Source organism: Pristiophorus japonicus, chromosome 4, assembly GCF_044704955.1.
Source record: "Pristiophorus japonicus isolate sPriJap1 chromosome 4, sPriJap1.hap1, whole genome shotgun sequence".
In the NCBI taxonomy this organism is placed as follows: domain Eukaryota; kingdom Metazoa; phylum Chordata; class Chondrichthyes; family Pristiophoridae; genus Pristiophorus; species Pristiophorus japonicus.
The window spans coordinates 169,095,208-169,121,108 of NC_091980.1; the positions used below are offsets into that span (position 1 = coordinate 169,095,208).

The following is a 25,901-nucleotide window of genomic DNA, read 5'->3' on the forward strand; positions in this document are numbered from 1 at the left end:
TCCCTCAATAGCAAGAACGTCCTTCCTCAGATTAGGAGACCAAAACTGTACACAATATTCCAGGTGAGGCCTCACTAAGGCCCTGTACAACTGCAGTAAGACCTTCCTGCTCCGATACTCAAATCCCCTTGCTATGAAGGCCAACATACCATTTGCCTTCTTCATCGCCTGCTGTACCTGCATGCCAACTTTCAATGACTGATGAACCATGACATCCAGGTCTCGTTGCACCTCCCCTTTTCCTAATCTGCCGCCATTCAGATAATATTCTGCCTTCGTGTTTTTGCCCCCAAAATGGATAACCTCACATTTATCCACATTATACTGCATCTGCCATGCATTTGCCCACTCACCTAACCTGTCCAAGTCACCCTGCAGCCTCTTAGCATCCTCCTCACAGCTCACACCACCACCCAGTTTAGTGTCATCCGCAAACTTGGAGATATTACACTCAATTCCTTCATCTAAATCGTTAATGTATATTGTAAAGAGCTGGGGTCCCAGCACTGAGCCCTGCGGCACTCCACTAGTCACTGCCTGCCATTCTCAAAAGGACCCGTTTATTCCGACTCTCTGCTTCCTGTCTGCCAACCAGTTCTCTATCCACGTCAATACACTACCCCCAATACCATGCGCTTTGATTTTGCGGGACCTTGTCAAAAGCCTTTTGAAAGTACAAATACACCACATCCACTGGTTCTCCCTTGTCCACTGTGCTAGTTACATCCTCAAAAAATTCCAAAAGATTCGTCAAGCATGATTTCCCTTTCATAAATCCATGCTGACTTGGTCCGATCCTGTCACTGCTTTCCAAATGCGCTGCTATTTCATCCTTAAGGATTGATTCCAACATTTTCCCCACTACTGATGTCAGGCTAACCGGTCTATAATTACCCGTTTTCTCTCACCCTCCTTTTTTAAAAAGTGGTGTTACATTAGCTACCCTCCAGTCCATAGGAACTGATCCAGAGTCGATAGACTGTTGGAAAATGATCACCAATGCATCCACTATTTCTAGGGCCACTTCCTTAAGTACTCTGGGATGCAGACTATCAGGCCCCGGGGATTTATCGGCCTTCAATCCCATCAATTTCCCGAACGCAATTTCCCACCTAATAAGGATATTCTTCAGTTCCTCCTTCTCACTAGACCCACTGTCCCCTAGTACAATCGGAAGGTTATTTGTGTCTTCCTTTGTGAAGACAGAACCGAAGTATTTGTTCAATTGGTCTCCCATTTCTTTGTTCCCCATTATAAATTAACCTGAATCCGACTGCAAGGGACCTACGTTTTTCTTCACTAATCTTTTTCTCTTCACATATTTATAGAAGCTTTTGCAGTCAGTTTTTATGTTCCCTGCAAGCTTTCTCTCAGACTCTATTTTCCCCCTCTTAATTAAACCCTTAGTCTTCCTCTGTTGAATTCTAAATTTCTCCCAGTCCTCAGGTTTGTTGCTTTTTCTAGCCAAATTATATGCCTCTTCCTTGGATTTAACACTATCCTTAATTTCCCTTGTTAGCCACGGTTGAGCCACCTTCCCCATTTTATTTTTACTCCAGACAGGGATGTACAATTGCTGAAGTTCATCCATGTGATCTTTAAATGTTTGCCATTGCTTATCCACCATCAACCCTTTCAGTATCCTTTGCCAGTCTATTGTAGCCAATTCACACCTCATACCGTCGAAGTTACCTTTCCTTAAGTTCAGGATCCTAGTTTCCGAATTAACTGTGTCACTCTCCATCTTAATAAAGAATTCTACCATATTATGGTCACTCTTCCCCAAGGAATTCCTTATTGGCGCCAAGCCCCGAAACCTCCCTCGGGAGCCGGCGCCTCACAACTTGAGCCGCCTCGGGGAAATCCCCTCCGTGCCTTTCAGTTCTGCACGGAGGGGTTTCATGTACGGGCTGCTCCTGCACACTCTCCACCTTGCCATCCTCGTCTGCCGTCCGGACACGCACCATCTTGCTGTCTGGAGGAGGTGGGGGTCCCCAATGGAGTACACTCTACACGGGAGTCCTCCCACTATTTATTGGGGACTTGGCCTGGAGGGTGGTGCATGGAGCAGTCCCGTGCAACAAATTTTTAAGTCGGTTCACGGGCTCCCAGGCCGCCTGCAATTTCTGCGGTATGGAAGAGTCCGTGTTCCATGTTTTTATAGAATGTGCAAGGTTGCAGCCCCTGTTCCATTATTTAAAGGGGCTGCTCCTCAAATTCTGGTTGCACTTCAGTCCCACACTCCTGATCTTTGGGCACCCTGTGCGGAGAAGAGCGGTTAGGTCCGAGGACCTCCTCGTAGGTCTGCTCCTGGGCACGGCCAAGGGTGCCATCAGCCGGTCCAGGCAGCGGGCGGTCGAGGGGGTCATTCAGCCCGACTGCCTGCCTCTCTTCCGCTCTTACATCCGAGCCAGGGTGTGCTTGGAGATGGAGCACGCGGTGTCCACTGGTACGCTCGCGGCCTTCCGCGAGAGGTGGGCGCCGGAGAGACTGGAGCGCATCACCACCCCTGGCAGCCAAATTTTAATTTTATTTTATATGTTTTGAAGTTTAATTTGTTTTACTGCCGGGTTTTAGTGTTCCCCACCTTTTAGCCAGGGGGCACTTGTAAAATTTGTGTGTTTTATTGCCAAAAAAACCAAAGAAAATCACCAAAAAAATCCCACAAAAAAAAAAAGGGCATTTAAAGTGTTTGGAGTGTCCCCCAGATTAGGGGGCACTTGATTTAACTGTTAAATTTTGTTTACAACAAAAAGAGTTGTAGAACTGTTGTGTCCGGATCACCATGCAGGGGCTGTCTGTCTTTTACCAGGAACTCATCAGGGTCTGGAACAGAGTCGCCACTAAGCGCAGTTCTCCCCCGTCTGGAGTGACGGCTGTCCTTTGGGAGCCGCTGCTCAGGAATCTGTACCTCCATGAGCATGGTTTTAGGTGTCAGGCGGATGAGAGGGCTGTATTTGGCAAGGTGACCAGGGTCAGGGACCCGCTCGATGGCGGAGGAGCAAGCTGGATGGCGCCTATCTTGGGACGACATCCGGCGCGCGGCCAATGCCATCAAGTCGCTAAAAACAGCACTGGGCCCTGACTCTGTTAGGTGCATCGAGGATGCTCAAGCACGTGGGCGATCCCATCCGAACTGACCCGCGTCCGGACGGATTTCCTCATCGGCGCCAAGCCCCGAAACCTCCCTCGGGAGCCGGCATCGTTCAGTTCTGCATGTTCGGGCTGCTCTTGCACACTCTCCACTTTGCCATCCTCGTCTGCTGTCCGGACACACCATGGCGCACCACCTTGCCGTCCGGAGGAGGCGGGGGTCCCCAATGGAGTCCTCCCTTTATTTATTGGCGACTTGGCCTGGAGGGTGCTGCACGGAGCGGTCCCGTGCAATCGGTTTTTAAATCGGTTCACGGACTCCCAGGCCGCCTGCAATTTCTGCGGTCTAGAGGAATCGGTGTTCCATGTGTATGTGCAATGTGTGAGGTTGCAGCCCCTATTCTAATATTTGAAGGGGCTGTTCCTCAAATTCTGGTCCTGATCTTTGGGCACCCTATGCGGAGGGGAGCGGGCAGGTCGGAAGGCCTCCTCGTAGGACTGCTCCTGGGCATGGCCAAGATGGCCATCAACCAGTCCAGGCAGTGGGCAGTTGAGGGGGTCGTTCAGCCCAATTGCCTGCCTCTCTTGCGCGGATACATTCGAGCCAGAGTTCCCTGGAGATGGAGCACGCAGTGTCCACCGGTATGCTTGTGGCCTTCTGCGAGAGGTGGGTGCCAGAGGGACTGGAGTGCATCATCACCCCCGGCATTCAAATTTCAATTTGACCTTTTAAAGTTTAATTTGTTTAAATTGTCGGTTTTAATGCCCCTTTAATAAGGGGGCATTTGAATTACAGGTGCAACTAAAATAGTTGCAAAGCTGTTGAGTTGGGAGTGGTTTAGCCAATCATGTGATGTTCACAAGACTCAATAAAATCCCAGCCAGTTGGGTTCGGGGGATCCACGATGAGCCTGGTGGATAAACTGGTAATGTGCAGTGTGATTGTTAAACCTTTGCTAATAAACCAACTAGTTATTAATAGCAATGTGTTGCTAATGAATTCTTAAGCAAAGAACCCATGAAGCAAATACGCTACAATAGGGAACTTGACTCCACATCTTTGGATGCGGTTGGCATTGTGCAGCATTTAGATGAGGAAGAGAGGGCCAATGGTAAATCCTTGGCATATTCCGGAGGCAAAGGTGCGAAGGCAGGAAGAGAAGCCATTGCAGGAGATGTATGATTGGATAGGTAAGTGTGAAAGCAAGCGATGGAAGTCCCACTGATCTGGACAACGGAAGGAGAGACATTAGAGAAGGACAGTGTGGTTGACTCCGTTAAAGGCTGCAGAGAGGTCGAGAAAGATGTCATTTGTGACTTAGATTAGGGCCGTTTCAGTGTTGTGGCAGTCACGGAAACCTGATAGATACATTCAACTGTGTAGTCGTAGGAAAGATGGGCACGGATTTGGGAAGCAATAAGCCGTTCTAGGACTTTGGAGTGGAAACGGAAGTTGGAGATGGGGTTGGTAGTTTGCAAGAGGGTGGGTTTTTTGAGGAGGGGGGTGATCACAGTGGGGTTGAAAGGAAGGGAACAGTACCTGAGGAGAGGGAACCATTTGCAATGTTAGCTAACATGGGAGCCAGGAAGGAAAGTTGGGTAGTCAGCGGTTTAGTAGGAATATACTTCTAACCGATGCTACATCTTTACCAGGGAGAGCTTGATGGAACAATGCAGACTCAGTTCATTCCATATCTATTTCCATTTCCCTTACTAGCCATTACCATGGCCTCTGGACACTGTGATCCACATGGAATAAACAACCTGTTCTGTACAGTGGTCCCCAAGTAACTGGGCTAAGATTAACCAAACAAATGTGCCTTTACAGCCAGAAGCTCAGAGGTAAGGGACAATGCTGGGAAGGCCCAACCTACCATATGGGATAAAGGGTCTGTCAGTGGGAGGGTGGAGGATAAAGTGCTTCTCTCCAGAAACCACGCAGTACAGGTTCTCATAATGATCTTTATGCACTGAAATAAAATTTAGAAATAACAGTCAATAAAATAGCGCAAAGGTGCAGGAAATCCAGTGCAGACAAATCAAGTAATGAATTTACAACAAAGAATAGTACTGAATCTCCCACCTCGGAGAACACACACACACACACACACACACACAGTTATCCAGGGTTGCTGGCTTTCTAATACCCAATATTTATATATGTGTCTCTCTAACATTGAAAATCTTGCACATGTCATGCACTTCCCGTACACAAACAACAACTTGCATTTATATAGTGCCTTTAACCTAGTGAAACATCCCAAGCTGCTTCACAGGAGCGTTATCAAACCAAATTTGAGACTGAGCCACATAAGGAGATATTCGGACAGCTGGCCAAAAACTTGCACAAAGAGGTAGGGCTCTGCTCAGCTTAAAGCAATGAGAGAGAGGTAGCGAGGTTCAAGGATGCAATTCCAGAGCTTCAGGTCTAGGCAGATGAATGCATGACCTCCAATTGTGGAGCGATTATAATCAGAGATGCTCAAGAGACCAGAATTGGAGGAGCGCAGAGATCTCGGAGGGTTGTAGGGCTGGAGGGAGTTACAGAGATAGGGAGGGGTGAGGCCAAGGAAGAATTTGAAAACAAGGATGAGAATTTTAAATTTGGTCTAGGAGCCAATGTAGGTCAGCCAGCACAGAAGTGATGGGTGAACGGAACTTTTTGCGGGTTAGGATATGGGCTGCAGAGTTTTGGATGAGCTTAAGTTTATGTAGGTTGAAAGATGGGAGACCGGCCAGGAGGGCATTATAATCGAGGTAACAATGGCATGGATGAGGGTTTCTGCAGCAGATGAGTTGAGGCAGGGGCGGAGACGGGCAATGTTACAGAAGTGGAAGTAGGTGGCCACGGTGAAGGAGTGGATAAATGGTTGGAAACTCATCTCGGGGTCAAATATGACACCAAGGTTAGTGAACAGTCTGGTTCAGGCTCAGACAGTTGCCAGGGACAGGGATAGAGTCAGTGGCTAGGGAACGGAGTTTGTGGCAGGGACCGAAGACAATGGCTTCGGTCTTCCTAATATTTAGTTGCAGGAAACTTCTGCTCATCCAATACTGGATGTCGGACAAGCGGGCTGACAATTTAGAGACAGTGGAGGGGTTGATAGAGGTGGCGGTGAGGTAGAGCAGGGTGTCGTCAGCTTACATGTGGAACCTGACATTAACGTCTTGTAACACAGTTCATGTAAATATTTATAATGAGAAAACCTCATGTAAACATTTTATAATTAGAAAACGATATGTAAAGATTTTATAATGGGAAAATCGTATGAAAACGTTTTATAATGGACAAACCATATGTAAACATATTAAATTGGAAAACCGTATGTAAGCATTTTATAATGGGAAAACCGTATATAAACATTTTATAATGGGAAAATCATATGTAAATATTTTATAATTGGAAAACGGTATGTAAACATTTTATCTGTATCTCTACTGATGTTAATCCAGCTCCCTCACATTGTCACTCAGTAACCCCTCCTCCAGCACTGTGTTACTGACTGTATCTGTACTGATGTTAATCCAGCTCCCTCACACTGTCACTCAGTAACCCCTCCTCCAGCACCCTGTGTTACTGAATATATCTCTACTGATGTTATCCAGCTCCCTCACAAAGTCACTCAGTAAACCCCCCCACCCTCCCAGCATCCTGTATTACTGACTGTATCTCTACTGATGTTATCCAGCTCCCTCACAAAGTCACTCAGTAACCCCTCCTCCAGCACCCTGTATTACTGAATATATCTCTACTGATGTTATCCAGCTCCCTCACAAAGTCACTCAGTAAACCCCCCCACACCCCCAGCATCCTGTATTACTGACTGTATCTCTACTGATGTTATCCAGCTCCCTCACAAAGTCACTCAGTAAACCCCCCCACACCCCCAGCATCCTGTATTACTGACTGTATCTCTACTGATGTTAATCCAGCTCCCTCACACTGTCACTCAGTAACCCCTCCCAGCCAGTACCACATGACAATGATTAAGAGACCTAGCGGTAACCGAGGTGAGGCGATACTTCCTGTGCCCGCTGCGGAAGTCCCGCCCCAGCTACAAAATTGGGTTTACTATCCCCGAGAGGAACTGGTGCGAAATGTCAATCGTTCCACTTCCTCTCGGGGGCAGGACCAGGACGGTAAGCGCGCAGATTTTTCAAGCAACGCGGCCCCTCCACGAGCACAGGGCCCTCCCCTTCTGTTAAAGGGGAGGGAACGCTGTGAGGTCTGCACTGGGGCGAGGGGCCTCCACTACACCATGGAGTGTCACCCGGTTCGCAACATCACCAGCGGCAGCCTCATGGGGCGCTGCCCAATCTCCGCTGCGGGGCGGGGCGGGACGATGTCGTCATCATCACCGGCACAGCGGCCCGGGACGCTACCGGTTTTGTGCCTCCGCTAACTCCCGCGCGCCCTCCACCACCCGGGTGAGAAATCGTTTGCGCCTGAACGAGAGCCGCAAACAATGCAAATTTCTCCCCCCTGATCTTTCAAGTAGATGTTGGTGATTGGGACGCGAGCCCACCAGCCCCACCTATCAGGAGATTGTGAGCTCACTGACTACGATTTTCCGTCCACTGGTTAAAATGTACGGAGAATCATGGGGCAGCGCATCCTTGTGAATCCAATTTGCACCGCTGGCGGGTGAGTCGCCTTGCCACTAACATGCCTGGAAAATGACCCCTTGTATCTCCACTCAGGTTAAACCAATCCACAGGTGTTCTGCGATCAGGCCCTGAGAAACCAGCACTCAGACAGGACCCACGGTCTGTGCACCAACTCTGGTGATTTATATTGAAATCTATTTCCAGTCTGTCTGTAGACTCGTAGGGGCACAATTCATAAAGCTGAGCACACTGACCTCAGGATATGCCAAGACGGTGCCGGGTTACTGCAGATCACAGGTTTGGGAGTGCGACTGCATCTCAGGAGGCACCAGGACGAGTCAGGAGACCAAGGCAGAGCTCATTGTGTGTTGCGCCAAACAGCATGGCGATACAAGTGTGCAGGCACAGTGGTGGATTTCGCTGGCAAATCAAGACCCACCAAACTCTGGGTCTACGGTGGAATTCAGTCTCTGGAGGTTTATATTTGAGCGAGCCATCGATAATAGGAGAAAGGTTTATCATCAACGATACTCGCTCACTGTAAAAGTGCTCATGGACCTTATTACTGTACAGTTGGTGTTGCCGTACTGATGTGATATGTGACAATCTAGAAAACGAGTAAAAGTTGATGCAAACAAAAATGTTGACATAGCCCTCGAACAAGTTGACAACTAAGCAGCTTTCAATTTACATTTAAAGTGTCATGGAAAACAAATACATTTGTTGCACAATACAGCGAGATTAGTGGGATTCTTGTTGCGGATAAATCTAAGATTCCTGCACTTGTATTGCAGGACAACTATGAATGAGCTTGACAATGATGAAGAGATCTGCTTTATTTTCTAGGGAAGGGGAAATCTGGGGAAATGCCTCTGAAAATGTTGATCTTTGACACTGGTACTTTTAGATTCAACTGAATTCTGCTTTCCAAGTCCAGATTAATTTTATCTCTGGGCTCCTCGCAGCAGTTCCACCCACAATACCTCCCAAAGCCCAAACCCAACCTAACGACCAAATGCTAGCTCCCTTCCACAGGCCACGTGTTCACGGCGCCTCTCTTCCCTCCTCGGCCACCTGATTTCTACACCAGTAGCAGGCTCTGGTTACTTACAGGAGGTTACGGCAGCGGACTCGCCCAGCCAGAAATTTACTGCATCGGGAGCCTTCCCTAAAACAAGCGGGAAGAAAAAGTCATGAATCATGCAGTAAGTAGTAAACCACAGCCTGTTACCGAGCGACTCCCCATCGGCCGGTTAACAGAGCGCGGGCTTAATTTTAAGGCCTCCAGCCGCGTCTGTTTCACACCAACCCCAACCACCATCAGGTCGCCGCAGGTACCTCCAAGTTGCTGGGGTCCCTCTGAATGGAAAATCTCGGCAACTGCCTGAAGACAGTACACAACTACTACATCCTATTATAAATCTGAGCTTGATTGATTTCAGATAACCAAAGGTACTAAGGGAGATGAGGGAAAGGCGGGTATATGGAGTTAGGTCACAGATCAGTCATGACCCCACTGAATGGCAGAACAGGTAGAACACGCCATCAGTGTGTTAGAGAGTCTCACCATCAGTGTGTTAGAGAGTCTCACCATCAGTGTGTTAGAGAGTCTCACCATCAGTGTGTTAGAGAGTCTCACCATCAGTGTGTTAGAGAGTCTCGCCATCAGTGTGTTAGAGAGTCTCGCCATCAGTGTGTTAGAGAGTCTCACCATCAGTGTGTTAGAGAGTCTCACCATCAGTGTGTTAGAGAGTCTCACCATCAGTGTGTTAGAGTCTCACCATCAGTGTGTTAGAGTCTCACCATCAGTGTTAGAGAGTCTCACCATCAGTGTGTTAGAGAGTCTCACCATCAGTGTGTTAGAGAGTCTCACCATCAGTGTGTTAGAGAGTCTCACCATCAGTGTGTTAGAGTCTCACCATCAGTGTGTGAGAGTCTCGCCATCAGTGTGTTAGAGAGTCTCGCCATCAGTGTGTTAGAGAGTCTCGCCATCAGTGTGTTAGAGAGTCTCACCATCAGTGTGTTAGAGAGTCTCGCCATCAGTGTGTTAGAGAGTCTCGCCATCAGTGTGTTAGAGAGTCTCGCCATCAGTGTGTTAGAGTCTCACCATCAGTGTTTGAGAGTCTCGCCATCAGTGTGTTAGAGAGTCTCGCCATCAGTGTGTTAGAGAGTCTCGCCATCAGTGTGTTAGAGAGTCTCGCCATCAGTGTGTTAGAGAGTCTCGCCATCAGTGTGTTAGAGAGTCTCGCCATCAGTGTGTTAGAGAGTCTCACCATCAGTGTGTTAGAGAGTCTCACCATCAGTGTGTTAGAGAGTCTCACCATCAGTGTGTTAGAGAGTCTCACCATCAGTGTGTTAGAGAGTCTCACCATCAGTTTGTTAGACAGCACCCAATTCCCATAGAAACAGCACCCAGTATTCATAGAAACAGCACCCAACACCCATAAAAACAGTACCCAATACCCAGAAAAACAACACCCCTGCAACTTTGTGACAGGAAAAGGTAACTGGAATGGGATGTAGTGGTATGGGTGCGGGGAGGTGGGTGGCTGGTGGAGAGGATTGTAGGGAGAGGAGAAAGCAACTGAACAGTCCCTGATAAACATTAGATGCAAAGTAAGCTAAGCTGTGATCACCACCTCTCGCTCAGCCCTGGCCATACCTAGTGCCTCACTCGCCCACGGGATGTGGGAGTCTACATCCTGCAGGAGCTGAGGGAACTCCTCCGTCAGGTTCGAGCACTGCTTCTGCACGTAGAACACTCCGCTCACAGCGCGCTTCCTCGCCACGATGTCCAGAAAGTCGCCGAATGGCATCCGCCGCTCCTCGGGCATCACGAAGCGGCCCCGGTGCACGGCATCGGCGTAACCATTGGGGGTCACCGCCACGCTCACCGTCTGCTTTCCCACCGTCTCTCTGCAGTTACACCGATCAATGTTAACGTCACAACAACTCGCATTGATATAGTGCCTTCAATGCAGTAAAGCAGCCCGAGGCGCTTCACGGGAGCATTATCGGACAGATTCTGACAGAGAGCCACATAAGGAGATGTTTGTACAACAACAACAACTTGTATTTATATAGCGCATTTCACGTAGCAAAACATCCCAAGGCGCTTCACAGGAGTATTATAAGACAAAACAAAAATACATTTTGCACCGAGCCACAAAAGGAGAAATTACAGCAGATGACCAAAACCTTCGACAAAGAGGTAGGTTTTAAGGAGTTTCTTAAAGGAGGAAAGGGCTCAAGAGGGCAGAATTTGAGGAGCGCAGACATCTGTGGGAGGGGGCGGGGGGGGGGGGAAGGAGTTGTGAGGCTGAAAGACATTACAGAGATAGGGAGGAGTGAGGCCATGGAGGGATTTGAAATCATGGATGAGAATTTTGAAATCGACGCGTTGCTTAACCAGGAGCCAATGTAGGTCAGCGAGCACAAGGGGTGATGGGTAAGCGGGATTTGGTGCGAGTTAGGACACAGGCTGTCGAGTTTTGGATGGCCTCAAGTTTACATAGGGTAGATTGTGGGAGGCCAGCCAGGAGTGCGTTGGGAGTAGTCAAGTCTAGAGGTAAAAAAAGATGAGAGTTTCAGCAGCAGCGGAGCTGAGGCAGTGGCGGAGATGGACGATGGTATGGAGGTGGAAATAGGTGGTTTTAGTTATGCTGTGCATATGTGGCCGGAAGCTCATTTCAGGGTCAAATATGACACCTAGGTTGTGAACAGACTGGTTCAGCCTCAGACAGATGCTCGGGAGAGAGATGGAGTCAGTGGCTAGGGAACGCAGTTTGTGGCGGGGACCAAAGATAATGGCTTTGGTCTTCCCAATATTTAAGTCAAAGCAATACGTTTTCAGGAGCGTCACGAAGGTGGAGAGCGAGGTAGAGACGGTTAGGGAGAGAATTCCAGAGTTTAGGGCCGAGGTAGCTGAAGGCACGGCCGACAATGGTGGCGCGATTAAAATCGGCAATTCACAAGAGGCCACAATTGGAGCAGCGCAGTGATCTTGCCGGGTTTTGGGCTGGAGGAGGTTACAGGGATATGGAGGGACAAGGCCGTGGAGGGATTTAAAAACAAGGATGAGAATTTTTAAAATTCAGGCGTTGTATCCTTTGAACTGGGGAGGGGAGAGAGAAAATTGATGGATAAGGAGGAAGAAAAAAAATGAGCTCTCTTCCCCCTTGTCAAGTTGGAGAGCAAGACTGCAGACGGAGATTCCTCTGCACCATCCATGCTGCCTGCCCCATGTGCACAACTGTTATCATGAAATATTGGTGATGTTGAATGAATAAAAGAGGCCCGGAAATGAATTACTGGATGGTGTAATGTATGCACCGTGTGAGTATGCTCACAGGTTTGTAGGGCTGTTGAGTTGGGAGCGGCTTAGCCAGTCACATGATGTTCACCAGACTCAATAAAACCCCAGCCAGTTGGGTTCGGGGGATCCATGATGATGTATGCAATTGTGAGCCTGGTGGATGAACTGGTAATGTATAGTGTGATTGTTAAACCTTTTGCTAATAAACCAACTAGTTCTTAAAAGCAATGTGTTGCTATGAATTCCTAAGTAAAGAACCCATGAAGCAAATACATTACAGTTAGAAAGAATTGAAGTAAAACGAAAGAATAATAAGTAACACCATACCTGAGGTATGAGGCCGTCCATTTGGAGACTGCTGGCCAGTGGCTGATGCCGTTTCGCACTATGAAGGGCTTGTTGGGACACAGCCAGCTGCGCTGGAATTGCAGTGGTGTGGGGGGCTGGTCTAAGTAGGGTACCGAGTCGTTCAAGTACAGCTCTGCAAACAAGGTAGAGACGTTGCATTCAGTGAGGGAGCACGTCAAGAGTTGAGAGCTTCGCCATAATGACGAGCAAAGCTCATAGGAACCGACAAGGGAAGATATATCACTGGAGCCTGTTTTGGGGAACAACATTACAGTGCAGTCAGACTCAAAAGTAGGTGAGTCTGCTGCCCCCTTCTATTCCTTCCCCCCTCCTGTTTTTATTAAGCTTCCCCTTAAATCGATGCTACTCGCCTCAGCTACCCCCATATGGTAGCAAGTTCCACATTCTAACCACCCTCTGGATAAAAATGTTTCTATATTACTATATCATCATCATAGGCAGTCCCTCGAGTCGAGGATGACTTGCTTCCACGTCAAGAAGTTCAGGTGTTTCAATGAAGGACCTAATATTCCGGATCCCGAACTAAATCTTGAAGGGTGGAAGATGCCTGTGCGTGGATTTTTTTAACGTGTGGTGACCGTTGCACACCAGCCACCACACGGGCTTGACAGAGCTAGGTCTTGGTCCAATGGCAAGGATTAACCAAGACGACCTAGTGTGCACACATATCGCAGTGTGGGCTGGCCCGCGCTGCCCTGGGCCCTCGCCTTTCCTGGCCCCGAACTCGCGCCTCTCCTGAGCCCCGATCACGTCCCTCTACAGTCTCGCGCTGCTCCTTCGTCCTAATCTCGCCGCTCCTGCTGTACCTGCCCACGCTCCAATCACCGACCTGGACCTTGGTGACGTCCCTTTTCATTGACGTTGCTCTCCTGCTCCAACATATGCTGCTACCTGGAGAGGTACGCCGCCACGCTACTCCTTCCGCTCCCCGGCCTGCTCCGATGGTGCTCGCAGGCCGGGGGCCGCTCAGCCTGCTGGGCCAGGCCGCCACGCTGCTCCTTCTGCTCTCCGGTCTGCTCCGATGGTGCTCGCAGGCCGGGGGCCGCTCAGCCTGCTGGGCCAGGCCGCCACGCTGCTCCTTCCGCTCCCCGGCCTGCTCCGATGGTGCTCGCAGGCCGGGGGCCGCTCAGCCTGCTGGGCCAGGCCGCCATGCTGCTCCTTCCGCTCCCCGGCCTGCTCCGATGGTGCTCGCAGGCCGGGGGCCGCTCAGCCTGCTGGGCCAGGCCGCCATGCTGCTCCTTCCGCTCCCCGGCCTGCTCCGATGGTTACAGAAACAACATAGTTAATACAAAATAAAAATTGAGAAATCCATTTGCTCTACAGAGCCCCGGGATCTCCCTTCTAAGAGCCAAGACCCTGTTTGAAAAGCTCTGCTCAAAGTTATAACCAGGTCAAGATCCGGTGTCATATCTTCCATTCTGCTGTGCCGGGGACCTGACGGTAAAGGCCCCTGATGAACCAGGTACCCTCTAGGAGCAAGGATCAGGAATGTCAGCTGACGTTTCCAGACGGAATTCTAGATCAGTCTCGGATAACCACCCACCCGGCTTTGAAACGGACAATCTGATTCCAGGGTTGGAGGCTCATTAATTCTCCATAATGGAAAACCTTCCAGCAAAAGTGTGGATTTTGGTTACTGCATTAAAAGCTGTGCTCTCACACACGAGCGCACCCGCTCATGGATACACACAGCGATTTTTCACATGAGCACCCTATCTGGTTTTGAAGTAGGCAAAAGATGGCAAATCCCGAGATACAGGTCACCTGAACTGGTCTTGATATGAAAGGAAACTCAAAATGGCTGCTCCCCATGACAGCTAAGGTATACTAAGACTTACATTTATATAGCACCTTTCACAAACTCAAGACGTCAAGAACAGATACAAAGAATACTTCCTCTCCAGCTCATTCCTTCTCACTCAAAGGCCATATCGTAAATGTGGCCTCAAAGTGCAGCAATTATTGCAATCCTTAACCACCAAAGCCTTCGATTACAACGGTGACTATACGTCATTGCCTGTGAAGCACTTTGGGACATCCTGAGGTCGTGAAAGGTGCTATATAATGTATTCAGGTGAACTTTTTCAGCCAGTACGTAGCAAGCCCAACAAGGGAGGGGGCAGTTCTGGACTTGGTTTTAAGGAATGAATCTGGGCAGGTGGAAGGGGTATCAGTGGGAGAGCATTTTGGTGCTCGTGATCATAATTCATGGAAAAGGACAAGGATAGACCAGGAATAAATGTTCTCAATTGGGGAAAAGCCAATTTTACTAAATTGAGATGTGATTTAGTCAAAGTGGACTGGAAACAGCTACTTGAAGGTAAATCAGTGTCCGAGCAGTGGGAGGCATTCAAGGAGAAGACTGTGAGGGTTCAGAGCAAGTATGTCCCCTTAAAGAAAAAGGGTAGGACTAATAAATCTAGAGCTTCCTGGATGTCAAGGGGCATTCAGGGTAGCATAAAGGAAAAAAAGGAAGCTTATGACAGATACTGAGGACTAAATACTGCAAAAACCCTAAAGGAGTATACAAGTGCAGGGGTGAAATTAAAAAGGAAATTAGGGAAGCAAAGAAAAAATGTTGGCAAGTAAAACTCAAAGATGTTTTATAAATACATTAAGAGCAAGAAGATAACTAAAGAACGAATAGGGCCTATTAGAGACCATAAAATTAATCTGTGCGTAGTGCTTAATGAATACTTTGCGTCTGTTTTCACAAAAGAGTGGGGCAATGCAGACGTTGCAATCAGGGAGGAGGATGTGAATTATTAGATAAAATAAACATAGTGAGAGAGGAAGTATTAAGGGGTATAGATAGCATCTTTGAAAATTGATAAATCCCCAAGCCCAGACTGTTAAGGGAAGCAAGAGAGGAAATAGCAGAGGCTGTTACCATCATTTTCCAATCCTCTCTGGCTATCGATATGGTGCCAGAGGACTAAAGGACTGCAAATGTGGTACCTTTGTTTAAAAAGGGAGAAAGAGATAGACTGAGTAATTACAGGCCAGTCAGCCTAACCTCAGTGGTGGGAAAATTATTGGAAGAAATTCTGAGGGTCAGGATAAATCTTCATTTAGAAAGACACAGATTAATCAAGGACAGCCAGCGTGGATTTGTTAAGGGAAGGTCGTCTGACTTGGTTGAATTTTTTGAGGAGGTAACAAGAAGGGTAGTGCGTTTGTTGTAGTCTATATGGATTTTAGCAAGGCTTTTGATAACATCCCACATGGCAGACTGGTCCAAAAGTAAAAGCCCATGGGATCCAAGGCAAAATGGCAAGTTGGATCCAAAATTGGCTCAGAGGCAGGAAGCAAAGGGTAATGGTTGATGGGTGTTTTTGTGACTGGAAGGATGTTTCCAGTGGGTTTCCACAGGGCTCAGTACTAGGTCCCTTGCTTTTTGTGGTATATATCAATGATATAGACTTGAATTATAGGGGGTATGATTAAGAAGTTTGCAGATGATACAAAAATCGGCTGTGTGGTTGATAATGAAGAAGAAAGCTGTATACTGCAGGAAGTTATCAATGAACAGATCAGGTGGGCAGAACAATAGCAAATGGAATTCAATCCGGAGAAGTGTGAGGTAATGCTTTTGGGGAGGGCTAACAAGGCAAGGGAATACACATTAAATGGTAGGACACAGAGATGTAGAGGAACAAAGGGACCTTGGAGTGCATCTCCACAGATCCCTGAACATAGCAGGACAGGTAGATAAGGTGGTTAAGAAGGCATTTGGAATACTTGGCTTTATTAGCCGAGGCATAGAATACAAGAGCAGGGAGGTTATGCTTGAACTGTATAAAACACTGGTTCGACCACAGCTGGGGTACTGCATGCAGTTCTGCTCACCACATTACAGGAAAGATGTGATTGCACTCGAGGGTACAGAGGAGATTTACCAGGATGTTGCCTGGACTGGAGAATTTTAGTTACGAGGAAAGATTGGATAGGCTGGGTTTGTTTTCTTTGGAACAGAGCAGGTTGAGAGGAGGCCTTACTGAGGTGTATAAAATGATGGGGGACCCTAGATAGAGTGGATAGGAAGGACCTATTTCCCTTAGCAGAGGGGTCAACAACCAGGGGGCATAGATTTAGAAGGTTTAGAGGGGATTTGAGAGGAAATTTCTTCACCCAGAGGCTGGTGGGGGTCTGGAACTCACTGCCTGAAAGAGTGGTAGAGGCAGAAACACTCACATTTAAAAAGTACTTGGGTGTGCACTTAAAGTGCCGTAACCTACAAGGCTACGGACCAAGATTTGGAAAGTGGGATTAGGCTGGATAGATCTTTGACGGCCGGCATGGACACGATAGGCCGAAATGGCCTCCTACCGTGCTGTAAATTTATATGATTCTATGATGAATTTTTAATTGGTGGTCAAATTTCTCCATTATGATAAAAATTACAATTTATAAAAAATGTTAAAACTTTTTTTTAAAGTTTGTTCATATTTCAGCTTCTACCTTATCTTCATGCGGGTGTCCCAATCTTTCTTTCACTCTCAGATAGATTATGAGAGTAAACTAGCAAGAAATATAAAAAGATAGTAAGAACTTCTACAGGTATATAAAAAGGAAGAGAGTAACTAAAATAAATGTTGGTTCCTTAGATGATGAGACTGGAGAAATTAATAATGGGGAACAGGGAAATGGCAGAGACTTTGAACAAATATTTTGTATCGGTCTTCACAGTAGAAGTCACTAAAAACATCTCAATAATAGATAATCAAGGGGCTATAGGGAAGGAGGAACTTAAAACAATCACTATCACTAATGAAAAAGTATTCGGTAAAAGAATGGGACTAAAGGTGGACAAGTCTCCTGGACCTGATGGCTTACATCCCAGGGTCTTAAAAGAAGTGGTTGCAGAGATAATGGATGCATTGGTTGTAATCTACCAAAATTCCCTGGATTCTGGAGAGGTCCCAGCGGATTGGAAAGCCGCAAATGTAAATCCCCTATTTAAAAAAGGAGGCAGACAGAAAGCAGGAAATTATAGACCAGTTAGCCTAACATCTGGTGTTGGTAAAATGCTGGAGTCCATTATTAAGGAAGCACTAGCAGGACATTTGGAAAAACATAATACAGTCAAGCAGAATCAGCATGGTTTTATGAAAGGGAAATCATGTTTGACAAATTTACTGGAGTTCTTTGAGGATGTAACAAGCAGGGTGGATAAGGAAGAACCAGTGGATGTGGTGTATTTGGATTTCCAGAAGACATTGGATAAGGTACCACATAAAAGGCTACTGCACAAGATAAAAGCTCACGAGGTTGGGGGTAATATATTAGCATGGAAAGCAGATTGGCTAACTAACAGAAAACAGAGAGCCGGGATAAATGAGTCATTTTCCGGTTGGATAACGGTAACTAGTGGGGTACTACAGCGATCGGTACTGGGGCCCCACCTATTTACAATCTGTATTAATGACTTGGATGGAGGGACCGAGTGTAATGTAGCCAAGTCTGCTGATGATACAAAGATGGGTGGGTAAGCAAGTTGTGAGGAGGGCACAAAAAATCTGCAAAGGGATATAGACAGGCTAAGTGAGTGGGGAAATATTTGACAGGTGGAGTATAATGTGGGAAAGTGTGAGGTTATCCACTTTGGCAGTAAAATAAAAAAACTAATTATTTAAATGGAGAGAAATTAAAAAATGCTGTAATACAGAGGGACCTGGGGGTCCTTGTGCATGAAATAGTATGCAGGTACAGCAAGTAATCAGGAAGGCAAATGGAATGTTGGCCTTTATTGCAAGGGAGTAGAGTATAAAAGCAGGGAAGTCCTGCTACAACTGTACAGGGTATTTGGTGAGGCCACACCTAGATTATAGGTAAAGTTTTGGTCACCTTATTTAAGGAGGGATATATTTGCATTGGAGGCAGTTCAGAGAAGGTTCACGAGGTTGATTCCTGAGATGAAGAGGTTGACTTATGAAGAAAGGTTGAGTAGGTTGGGCCTATACTCATTGGAGTTTGAAGAATGAGAGGTGATCTTATTGAAACATATAAGATACTGAGGGGGCTCGACAGGGTAGATGCAGAGAGGATGTTTCCCCTTGCGGGGGAATCTAGAACTAAAGGGCATAGTCTCAAAATAAGGGGCTGCCCATTTAGAACTGAGATGAAGAGGAATTTCTTCTCTGAGGGTCGTAAATCTGTGGAATTCTCTGCCTCAGAGAGCTGTGGAGGCTGGGTCATTGAACATATTTAAGGCAGAGATAGACAGATTTTTGAGCGATAAGGAAGTGAAGAGTTATGGGGAGCAAACAGGGAAGTGCAGCTGAGTCCATGATCAGATCAGTCATGATCTTATTAAATGGCGGAGCAGGCTCGAGGGGCCAAATGGCCTACTCCTGCTCCTATTTCTTATGTTCTCTATAACAATTTTTTTAAAGTCTGGATAAAAGCAGCTTCTCATTTCCTGGTTTCCTGTCTGTGACAATTCTGCAATGAGATTGGCTGCTTAGCCAGCTTGTTGGGAGTCACTGCAGCATCGGACTAGGGCATTCCCATTAGAGCACTGAAATCACTTGAATATCGAAAAAGGAAAACTTCTCGTCAATGATATCGCGAGGCTGACCACAAATGACGGGTCATTATGATTCAGTGGGCAAGCTCCCGCTGCTTTAGTTGGGACTTTTCTTTAAACTGATGCTGTGCTTCTTTCAGTTTCATTGGACTATATTTTCCTTTCTATTAGTGGTGCCCTAAAAGGGGCTCTTGCTGATTCACATTGCAGTGTTGGCTGTGGTTCAGTTGGTAGCACCCTTGCCTTGGAGTCAGAAGTTAATGGGTTCAAGTCCCACTCCAGGAAACTGAACAACCAAGGAGAACAATCACAGGGGCACTGAATAAAATATTACAGATGAGGAAAAAAAAATTGGCTGAAAGTATCTTCCAATCGGGCAACAAAGAGCCTGCTTTGCAATTGGTGTGGACTGATGTGTGTCACAAGGATGGATGAGCAATGTGACCAATGGCAGGAGCTGAGGGGCAAACACTGAAATGTCATGCAACAAAGCCGACCCACACACGCAGAGTTCACAGCCCTGTTCTGGCCTCGCTTTTATCACTTAGTGGGTAGCACACTCAACTCTTCAGAAGGTTGTGGGTTCAGGTCCCACTCCAGGAACTTGAGCACATAAATCTAGGCTGACACTCCCAGTGCAGCGCTGAGGGAGTGCTGCACTGTCGGAGTTGCCATCTTTTGGATGAGACGTTAAACCGAGGCCCCGTCTGCCCTCTCAGGTGGATGTAAAAGATCCCATGGCACTATTTTGAAGAGCAGGGGAATTATCCTCGGTGTCCTGGCCAATATTTATCCCTCCATCAACATAACAAAAACACAGATTATCTGGTCGATATCACATCACTGTGTGTGGGAGCTTGCTGTGCACAAATTGGCTGCGGCGATTCCCACATTACAGCAGTGACTACACTCCAAAATTACTTCATTGTCTGTAAAGTTCTTTGAGACGTCCGCTGGTTCTGAAAGGCCCTATATAAATGTAAGTTCCTCATCGAGGAGCGCCTGGCTCGGCTCTCGCTCACTGACCCAACACAGCAGCTCGGCCCCGGCTCTCTCACACACTCACCCCGCGCCTCCCGCGCCACTTGCTGCAGGCTCTCACGCACCGACTGCATCTCCCCCCGGCTTCCCACAGCAGCCGCCCGGGAGGGCACACAGCGCTCACAGAGCCGCTCGGCGGCCGGGAGGGACACACAGCGCTCACAGAGCCGCTCGGCGGCCGGGAGGGCTCACAGCGCTCACAGAGCCGCCCGGGAGGGCTCACAGCGCCGCTCGGCGGCCGGGAGGGACACACAGCGCTCACAGAGCCGCTCGGCGGCCGGGAGGGCTCACAGCGCTCACAGAGCCGCTCGGCGGCCGGGAGGGCTCACAGCGCTCACAGAGCCGCTCGGCGGCCGGGAGGGCTCACAGCGCTCACAGAGCCGCTCGGCGGCCGGGAGGGCTCACAGCGCTCACAGAGCCGCCCGAAAGGGCACACAACGCTCACAGCGCCGCCCGGCGGCCGGGAGGGATCACAGTGCCACCTAGTGGCCAGAGCAGTCACAACAGCAGCTTGGTTTTGAACTGAAGAGGTTGGATGCTGAACCAGACCTGCCAAGTCTTCACTTCCCTTGTGTAAGACATTGTTGACCACAAATCCGCGTGACTGCCATCGGGAGTCTGGATGGCAGATGATGCCAATGATTTTCTCACCTCTGTGACTCAAATTCAAATGAAGTGGAGCTTGTTTGGTGCTCACCTACTTATTGGAGGGGAAGGAGGGGAAGATGAGCTAGTCGGCAAAAGTAGAGGGGATTAGGTTGCTTTGCTTTTGTGTTGTGTAGAGCGGGTTAGGTTGGTTCTAGAAACTTTAACAAAACAAAGAAGAATGTAAATTAAGATGAAGTGCGCTTTGGAGCTAAAAGGGCCAGTTAGGTTTGATCCATCTCTAACACTTTGTAATTGTGCAAGATGACACGCAAATTCGTGAAGCGTTTCATATTTTTAGGCCAGGGTCAGATCAGCCATGATCTCATTAAATGGCGGAGCAGGAACAAGGGGTCAAAAGACCTACTCCTACTCCTATTTCTTATGTTCTTATGTTCTAATTACACATAAATGATCCTTGCAGTATCAGCTGTGGTTCAACAACATAAGAACATAACAACATAAGAAATAGGAGCAGGAGTAGGCCAGACAGCCCCTCGATTCTGCTCCGCCATTTAATACAATCGTGGCTGATCTGATCATGGACTCGGGTCCACTTCCCCGCCCGCTCCCCATAACCCTTTTTTCCCTTATCGATTAAGAAACTGTCTATTTCTGTCTTAAATATATTCAATGTCCCAGCTTCCACAGCTCTCTGGGGCAGAGAATTCCACAGATTTACAACCCTCTGAGAGAAGAAATTTCTCCTCATCTCTGTTTTAAATGGGCGGCCCCTTATTCTAAGATTATGCCCTCTAGTTTGTATTTATATATTTTAACGTAGTAAAACGTCCCAAGGCGCTTCACAAGAGTGTTATAAAACAAAAAAAATAAATTTGACACCGAGCCACATAAGAAATTAGTGCAGGTGGTAGATTTTAAGGAGCGTCCTGAAGGAGGAAAGAGAGGAAGAGAGGTAGAGAGGTTTAGGGAGGGGGTTCCAGAGCTTGGGGCCTAGACAGCTGAAGGCACAGCCACTAATGGTTGAGCGATTATAATCAGGGATGCTCAAGAGGGCAGAATTAGAGGAGCGCAGACATCTCGCGGGGGTTGCGGGGGCTGAAGGAGATTACAGAGATAGGGAGGGGCAAGGCCATGGAGGGATTTGTAAACAAGGATGAGAATTTTGAAACTGAGGTGTTGCTTAACCGGGAGCCAATGTAGGTCAGTGAGCACAGGGGTGATGGGTGAGCGGGACTTGGTGCGAGTTAGGACATGGGCAGCCAAGTTTTGGATGACCTCTAGTTTACGTCGGGTAGAATGTGGGAGGCCAGCCAGGAGTGCATTGGAGTAGTCAAGTCAGGAGGTAACAAAGGCATGGATGAGGGCTTCAGCAGCGGATGGGCTGAGGCAGGGACGGAGATGGGCGATGTTACGGAGGTGGAAATAGGCAGTTTTAGTTATGCTGCGGATATGTGGCCAGAAGCTCATTTCAGGGTCAAAAATGCTATCTAGGTTGCGAACAGTCTGGTTCAGCCTCAGCCAGATGGTAGGGAGAGGGATGGAGTCAGTGGCTAGGGAACGGAGTTTGTGACGGGGACCAAAGACAATGGTGTTGGTCTTCCCAATATTTAATCGGAGAAAATTTCTGCTCATCCAGTACTGGATGTCGGACAAGCAGTCTGAAACTTAGAGACCATGGAGGGGTCGAGAGAAGTGGTGGAGAGGTAGAGCTGGGTGTCGTCAGCGTACATGTGGAAACTGATACTGTGTTTTCGGATGATGTCGCCAAGGGGCAGCATATAGCTGAGAAATAGGAGGGGGCCAAGGATAGATCCTTGGGGGACACCAGAGGTAATGATGCGGGAGTGGGAAGAGAAGCCGTTGCAGGTGATTCTCTGGCTACGATTAGGTAGATAAGAATGGAACCAAGCGAGTGCAGTCCCACCCAGATGGACGACGGTGGAGAGGCGTTGGAGGAGGATGGAGTGGTCAACTATGTCAAAGGCCGCAGACAAGTCAACTAGGACAAGGAGGGAGAGTTTACCTTTGTCACAGTCACAAAGGATGTCATTTGTGACTTTGATGAGAGCTGTTTCGGTACTGTGGCAGGCGTGGAAACCAGACTGAAGAGATTCAAACATGGAGTTCCGAGAAAGATGGTCATTGATTTGGGAGACGACAACATGTTCAAGGAGTTTGGAGAGGGAAAGGAGGTTGGAGATGGGGTGATAGCTAGCAAGCACAGTGGGGTCAAGGATTGTTTTTTTGAGGATGTGGTGATGACGGCAGATTTGAAGGAGAGGGGACAGTATCTGAGGAGAGAGTTAACAATGTTGGCTAACATGGGAGCCAGAAAAGGAAGTTGGGTGGTCAGCAGGTTAATGGGAATCGGGTCAAGGGAGCAGGAAGTGGGTCTCAGGGACAAGATGAGCATGGCGAGGTCAAGAGGGGAGATCAGAGAGAAAGTGGAGAAAGACGCGAGTTCAGGGCTAGGGCGGGAGGGGGGGGGCACCTCAGAGGATGTTTGGCCCGGTGGGCTAGGGGGAGGAAGGAAGTGACAGAGGCAGCTGATCGGGTGGCCTCAATCTTTGAGACAAAGAGGTCCATGAGCTCCTCACACTTGTTGTTGGAGGTGAGGGTGGAGGAGGCAGGGGAGAGGGTTAGCAGTAGAGAATAATAGCCGGGTGTTATAACATAAGAATTAGGAACAGGAGTAGGCCATCTAGCCCCTCGAGCCTGCTCCGCCATTCAACAAAATCATGGCTGATCTGGCCGTGGACTCAGCTCCACTTACCCGCCCGCTCCCCATAACCCTTAATTCCCTTATTGGTTAAAAATCTATCTATCTGTGACTTGAATACATTCAATGAGCTAGCCTCAACTGCTTCCCTGGGCAGAGAATTCCACAGATTCACAACCCTCTGGGAGAAGAAATTCCTTCTCAACTCGGTTATAAATTGGCTCCTCCGTATTTTGAGGCTGTGCCCCCTAGTTCTAGTCTCCCCCACCAATGGAAACAACCTCTCTGCCTCTATCTTGTCCATCCCTTTCATTATTTTAAATGTTTCTATAAGACCACCCCTCATCCTTCTGAACTCCAACGAGTAAAGACCCAGTCTACTCAATCTATCATCATAAGGTAACCCCCTCATCTCCGGAATCAGCCTAGTGAATCGTCTCTGTACCCCCTCCAAAGCCAGTATATCCTTCCTTAAGTAAGGTGACCAAAACTGCATGCAGTACTCCAAGTGCGGCCTCACCAATACCCTGTACAGTTGCAGCAGGACCTCCCTGCTTTTGTACTCCATCCCTCTTGCAATGAAGGCCAACATTCCATTCGCCTTCCTGATTTCCTGCTGCACCTGCAAACCAACTTTTTGGGATTCATGCACAAGGACCCCCAGGTTCCTCTGCACCGCAGCATGTTGTAATTTCTCCCCATTCAAATAATATTCCCTTTTACTGTTTTTTTTTCCAAGGTAGATGACCTCACATTTTCCGACATTGTATCCCATCTGCCAAACCTTAGCCCATTCGCTTAACCTATCTAAATCTCTTTGCAGCCTCTCTGTGTCCTCTACACAACCCGCTTTCCCACTAATCTTTGTGTCATCTGCAAATTTTGGTACACTACACTCTGTCCCCTCCTCCAGGTCATCTATGTATATTGTAAACAGTTGTGGTCCCAGCACCGATCCCTGTGGCACACCACTAACCACCGATTTCCAACCTGAAAAGGACCCATTTATCCCAACTCTCTGCTTTCTGTTAGCCAGCCAATTCTCTATCCATGCTAATACATTTCCGCTGACTCCGCGTACCTTTATCTTCTGCAGTAACCTTTTTATGTGGCACCTTATTGAATGCCTTTTGGAAATCTAAATACACCACATCCATCGGTACACCTCTATCCACCATGCTCGTTATATCTTCAAAGAATTCCAGTAAATTAGCTAAACATGATTTCCCCTTCATGAATCCATGTTGCGTCTGCTTGATTGCACTATGCCTATCTAGATGTCCCGCTATTTCTTCCTTAATGATAGCTTCAAGCATTTTCCCCACTACAGATGTTAAACTAACCGGCCTATAGTTACCTGCCTTTTGTCTGCCCCATTTTTTAAACAGAGGCGTTACATTAGCTGCTTTCCAATCCACTGGTACCTCCCCAGAGTCCAGAGAATTTTGGTAGATTATAACCAATGCATCTGCTATAACTTCTGCCATCTCTTTTAATACCCTGGGATGCATTTCATCAGGACCAAGGGACTTGTCTACCTTGAGTCCCATTAGCCTGTCCAGCACTACCTCCCTAGTGATAGTGATTGTCTCAAGGTCCTCCCTTCCCACATTCCCGTGACCAGCAATTTTTGGCATGGTTTTTGTGTCTTCCACTGTGAAGATCGAAGCAAAATAATTGTTTAAGGTCTCAGCCATTTCCACATTTCCCATTACTAAATCCCCCTTCTCATCTTCTAAAGGACCAACATTTACTTTAGTCACTGTTTTCCTTTTTATATATCGGTAAAAGCTTTTACTATCTGTTTTTATGTTTTGCGCAAGTTTACTTTCGTAATCTATCTTTCCTTTCTTTCTTGCTTTCTTAGTCATACTTTGCTGTCGTTTAAAATTTTCCCAATCTTCTAGTTTCCCACTAACCTTGGCCACCTTATACGCATTGGTTTTTAATTTGATACTCTCCTTTATTTCCTTGGTTATCCACGGCTGGTTATCCCTTCTCTTACCGCCCTTCTTTTTCACTGGAATATATTTTTGTTGCGCACTATGAAAGAGCTCCTTAAAAGTCCTCCACTGTTCCTCAATTGTGCCACCGTTTAGTCTGTGTTTCCAGTCTACTTTAGCCAACTCTGCCCTCATCCCACTGTAGTCCCCTTTGTTTAAGCATAGTACGCTCGTTTGAGACACTACTTCCGCACCCTCAATCTGTATTACAAATTCAACCATACTGTGATCACTCATTCCAAGAGGATCTTTTACTAGCAGATCGTTTATTATTCCTGTCTCATTACACAGGACCAGATCTAAGATAGCTTGCTCCCTTGTAGGTTCTGTAACATACTGTTCTAAGAAACAATCCCGTATGCATTCTATGAATTCCTCCTCCAGGCTACCCCATGCGATTTGATTTGACCAATCGATATGGAGGTTAAAATCCCCCATGACTACTGCCGTTCCTTTTTCACATGCCTCTAGTATTCCCTTGATTATTGTCCGCCCCACCGTGAAGTTATTGTTTGGGGGCCTATAAACTACGCCCACCAGAGACTTTTTCCCCTTACTATCTCTAATCTCCACCCACAATGATTCAACATTTTGTTCATTAGAGCCAATATCATC

At 47.6% G+C, this 25,901-nt stretch overlaps 1 protein-coding gene across 2 annotated transcripts in view; it reads right to left on the bottom strand.

Moving 5' to 3' along the window:
• jmjd7 (jumonji domain containing 7) overlaps nt 1–20,134 on the bottom strand; it is a 47,434-nt gene extending 27,300 nt beyond the window's left edge. The window contains exons 1-5 of one of the 2 annotated variants that reach the window (XM_070877402.1): nt 19,981–20,131; nt 12,344–12,497; nt 10,364–10,617; nt 8,813–8,869; nt 4,968–5,063 (exon numbers count right to left, since the gene is read on the bottom strand). In XM_070877402.1, coding sequence (XP_070733503.1) covers nt 4,968–5,063; nt 8,813–8,869; nt 10,364–10,617; nt 12,344–12,497; nt 19,981–20,029 — 610 coding nt within the window. In that variant the 5' untranslated portion in view covers nt 20,030–20,131. Of the gene's footprint in view, nt 1–4,967; nt 5,064–8,812; nt 8,870–10,363; nt 10,618–12,343; nt 12,498–19,980 lie in introns of both variants that reach the window. The other variant, XM_070877403.1, reaches the window with a different exon arrangement.
• Nucleotides 20,135–25,901: the final 5,767 nt, after the last annotated feature.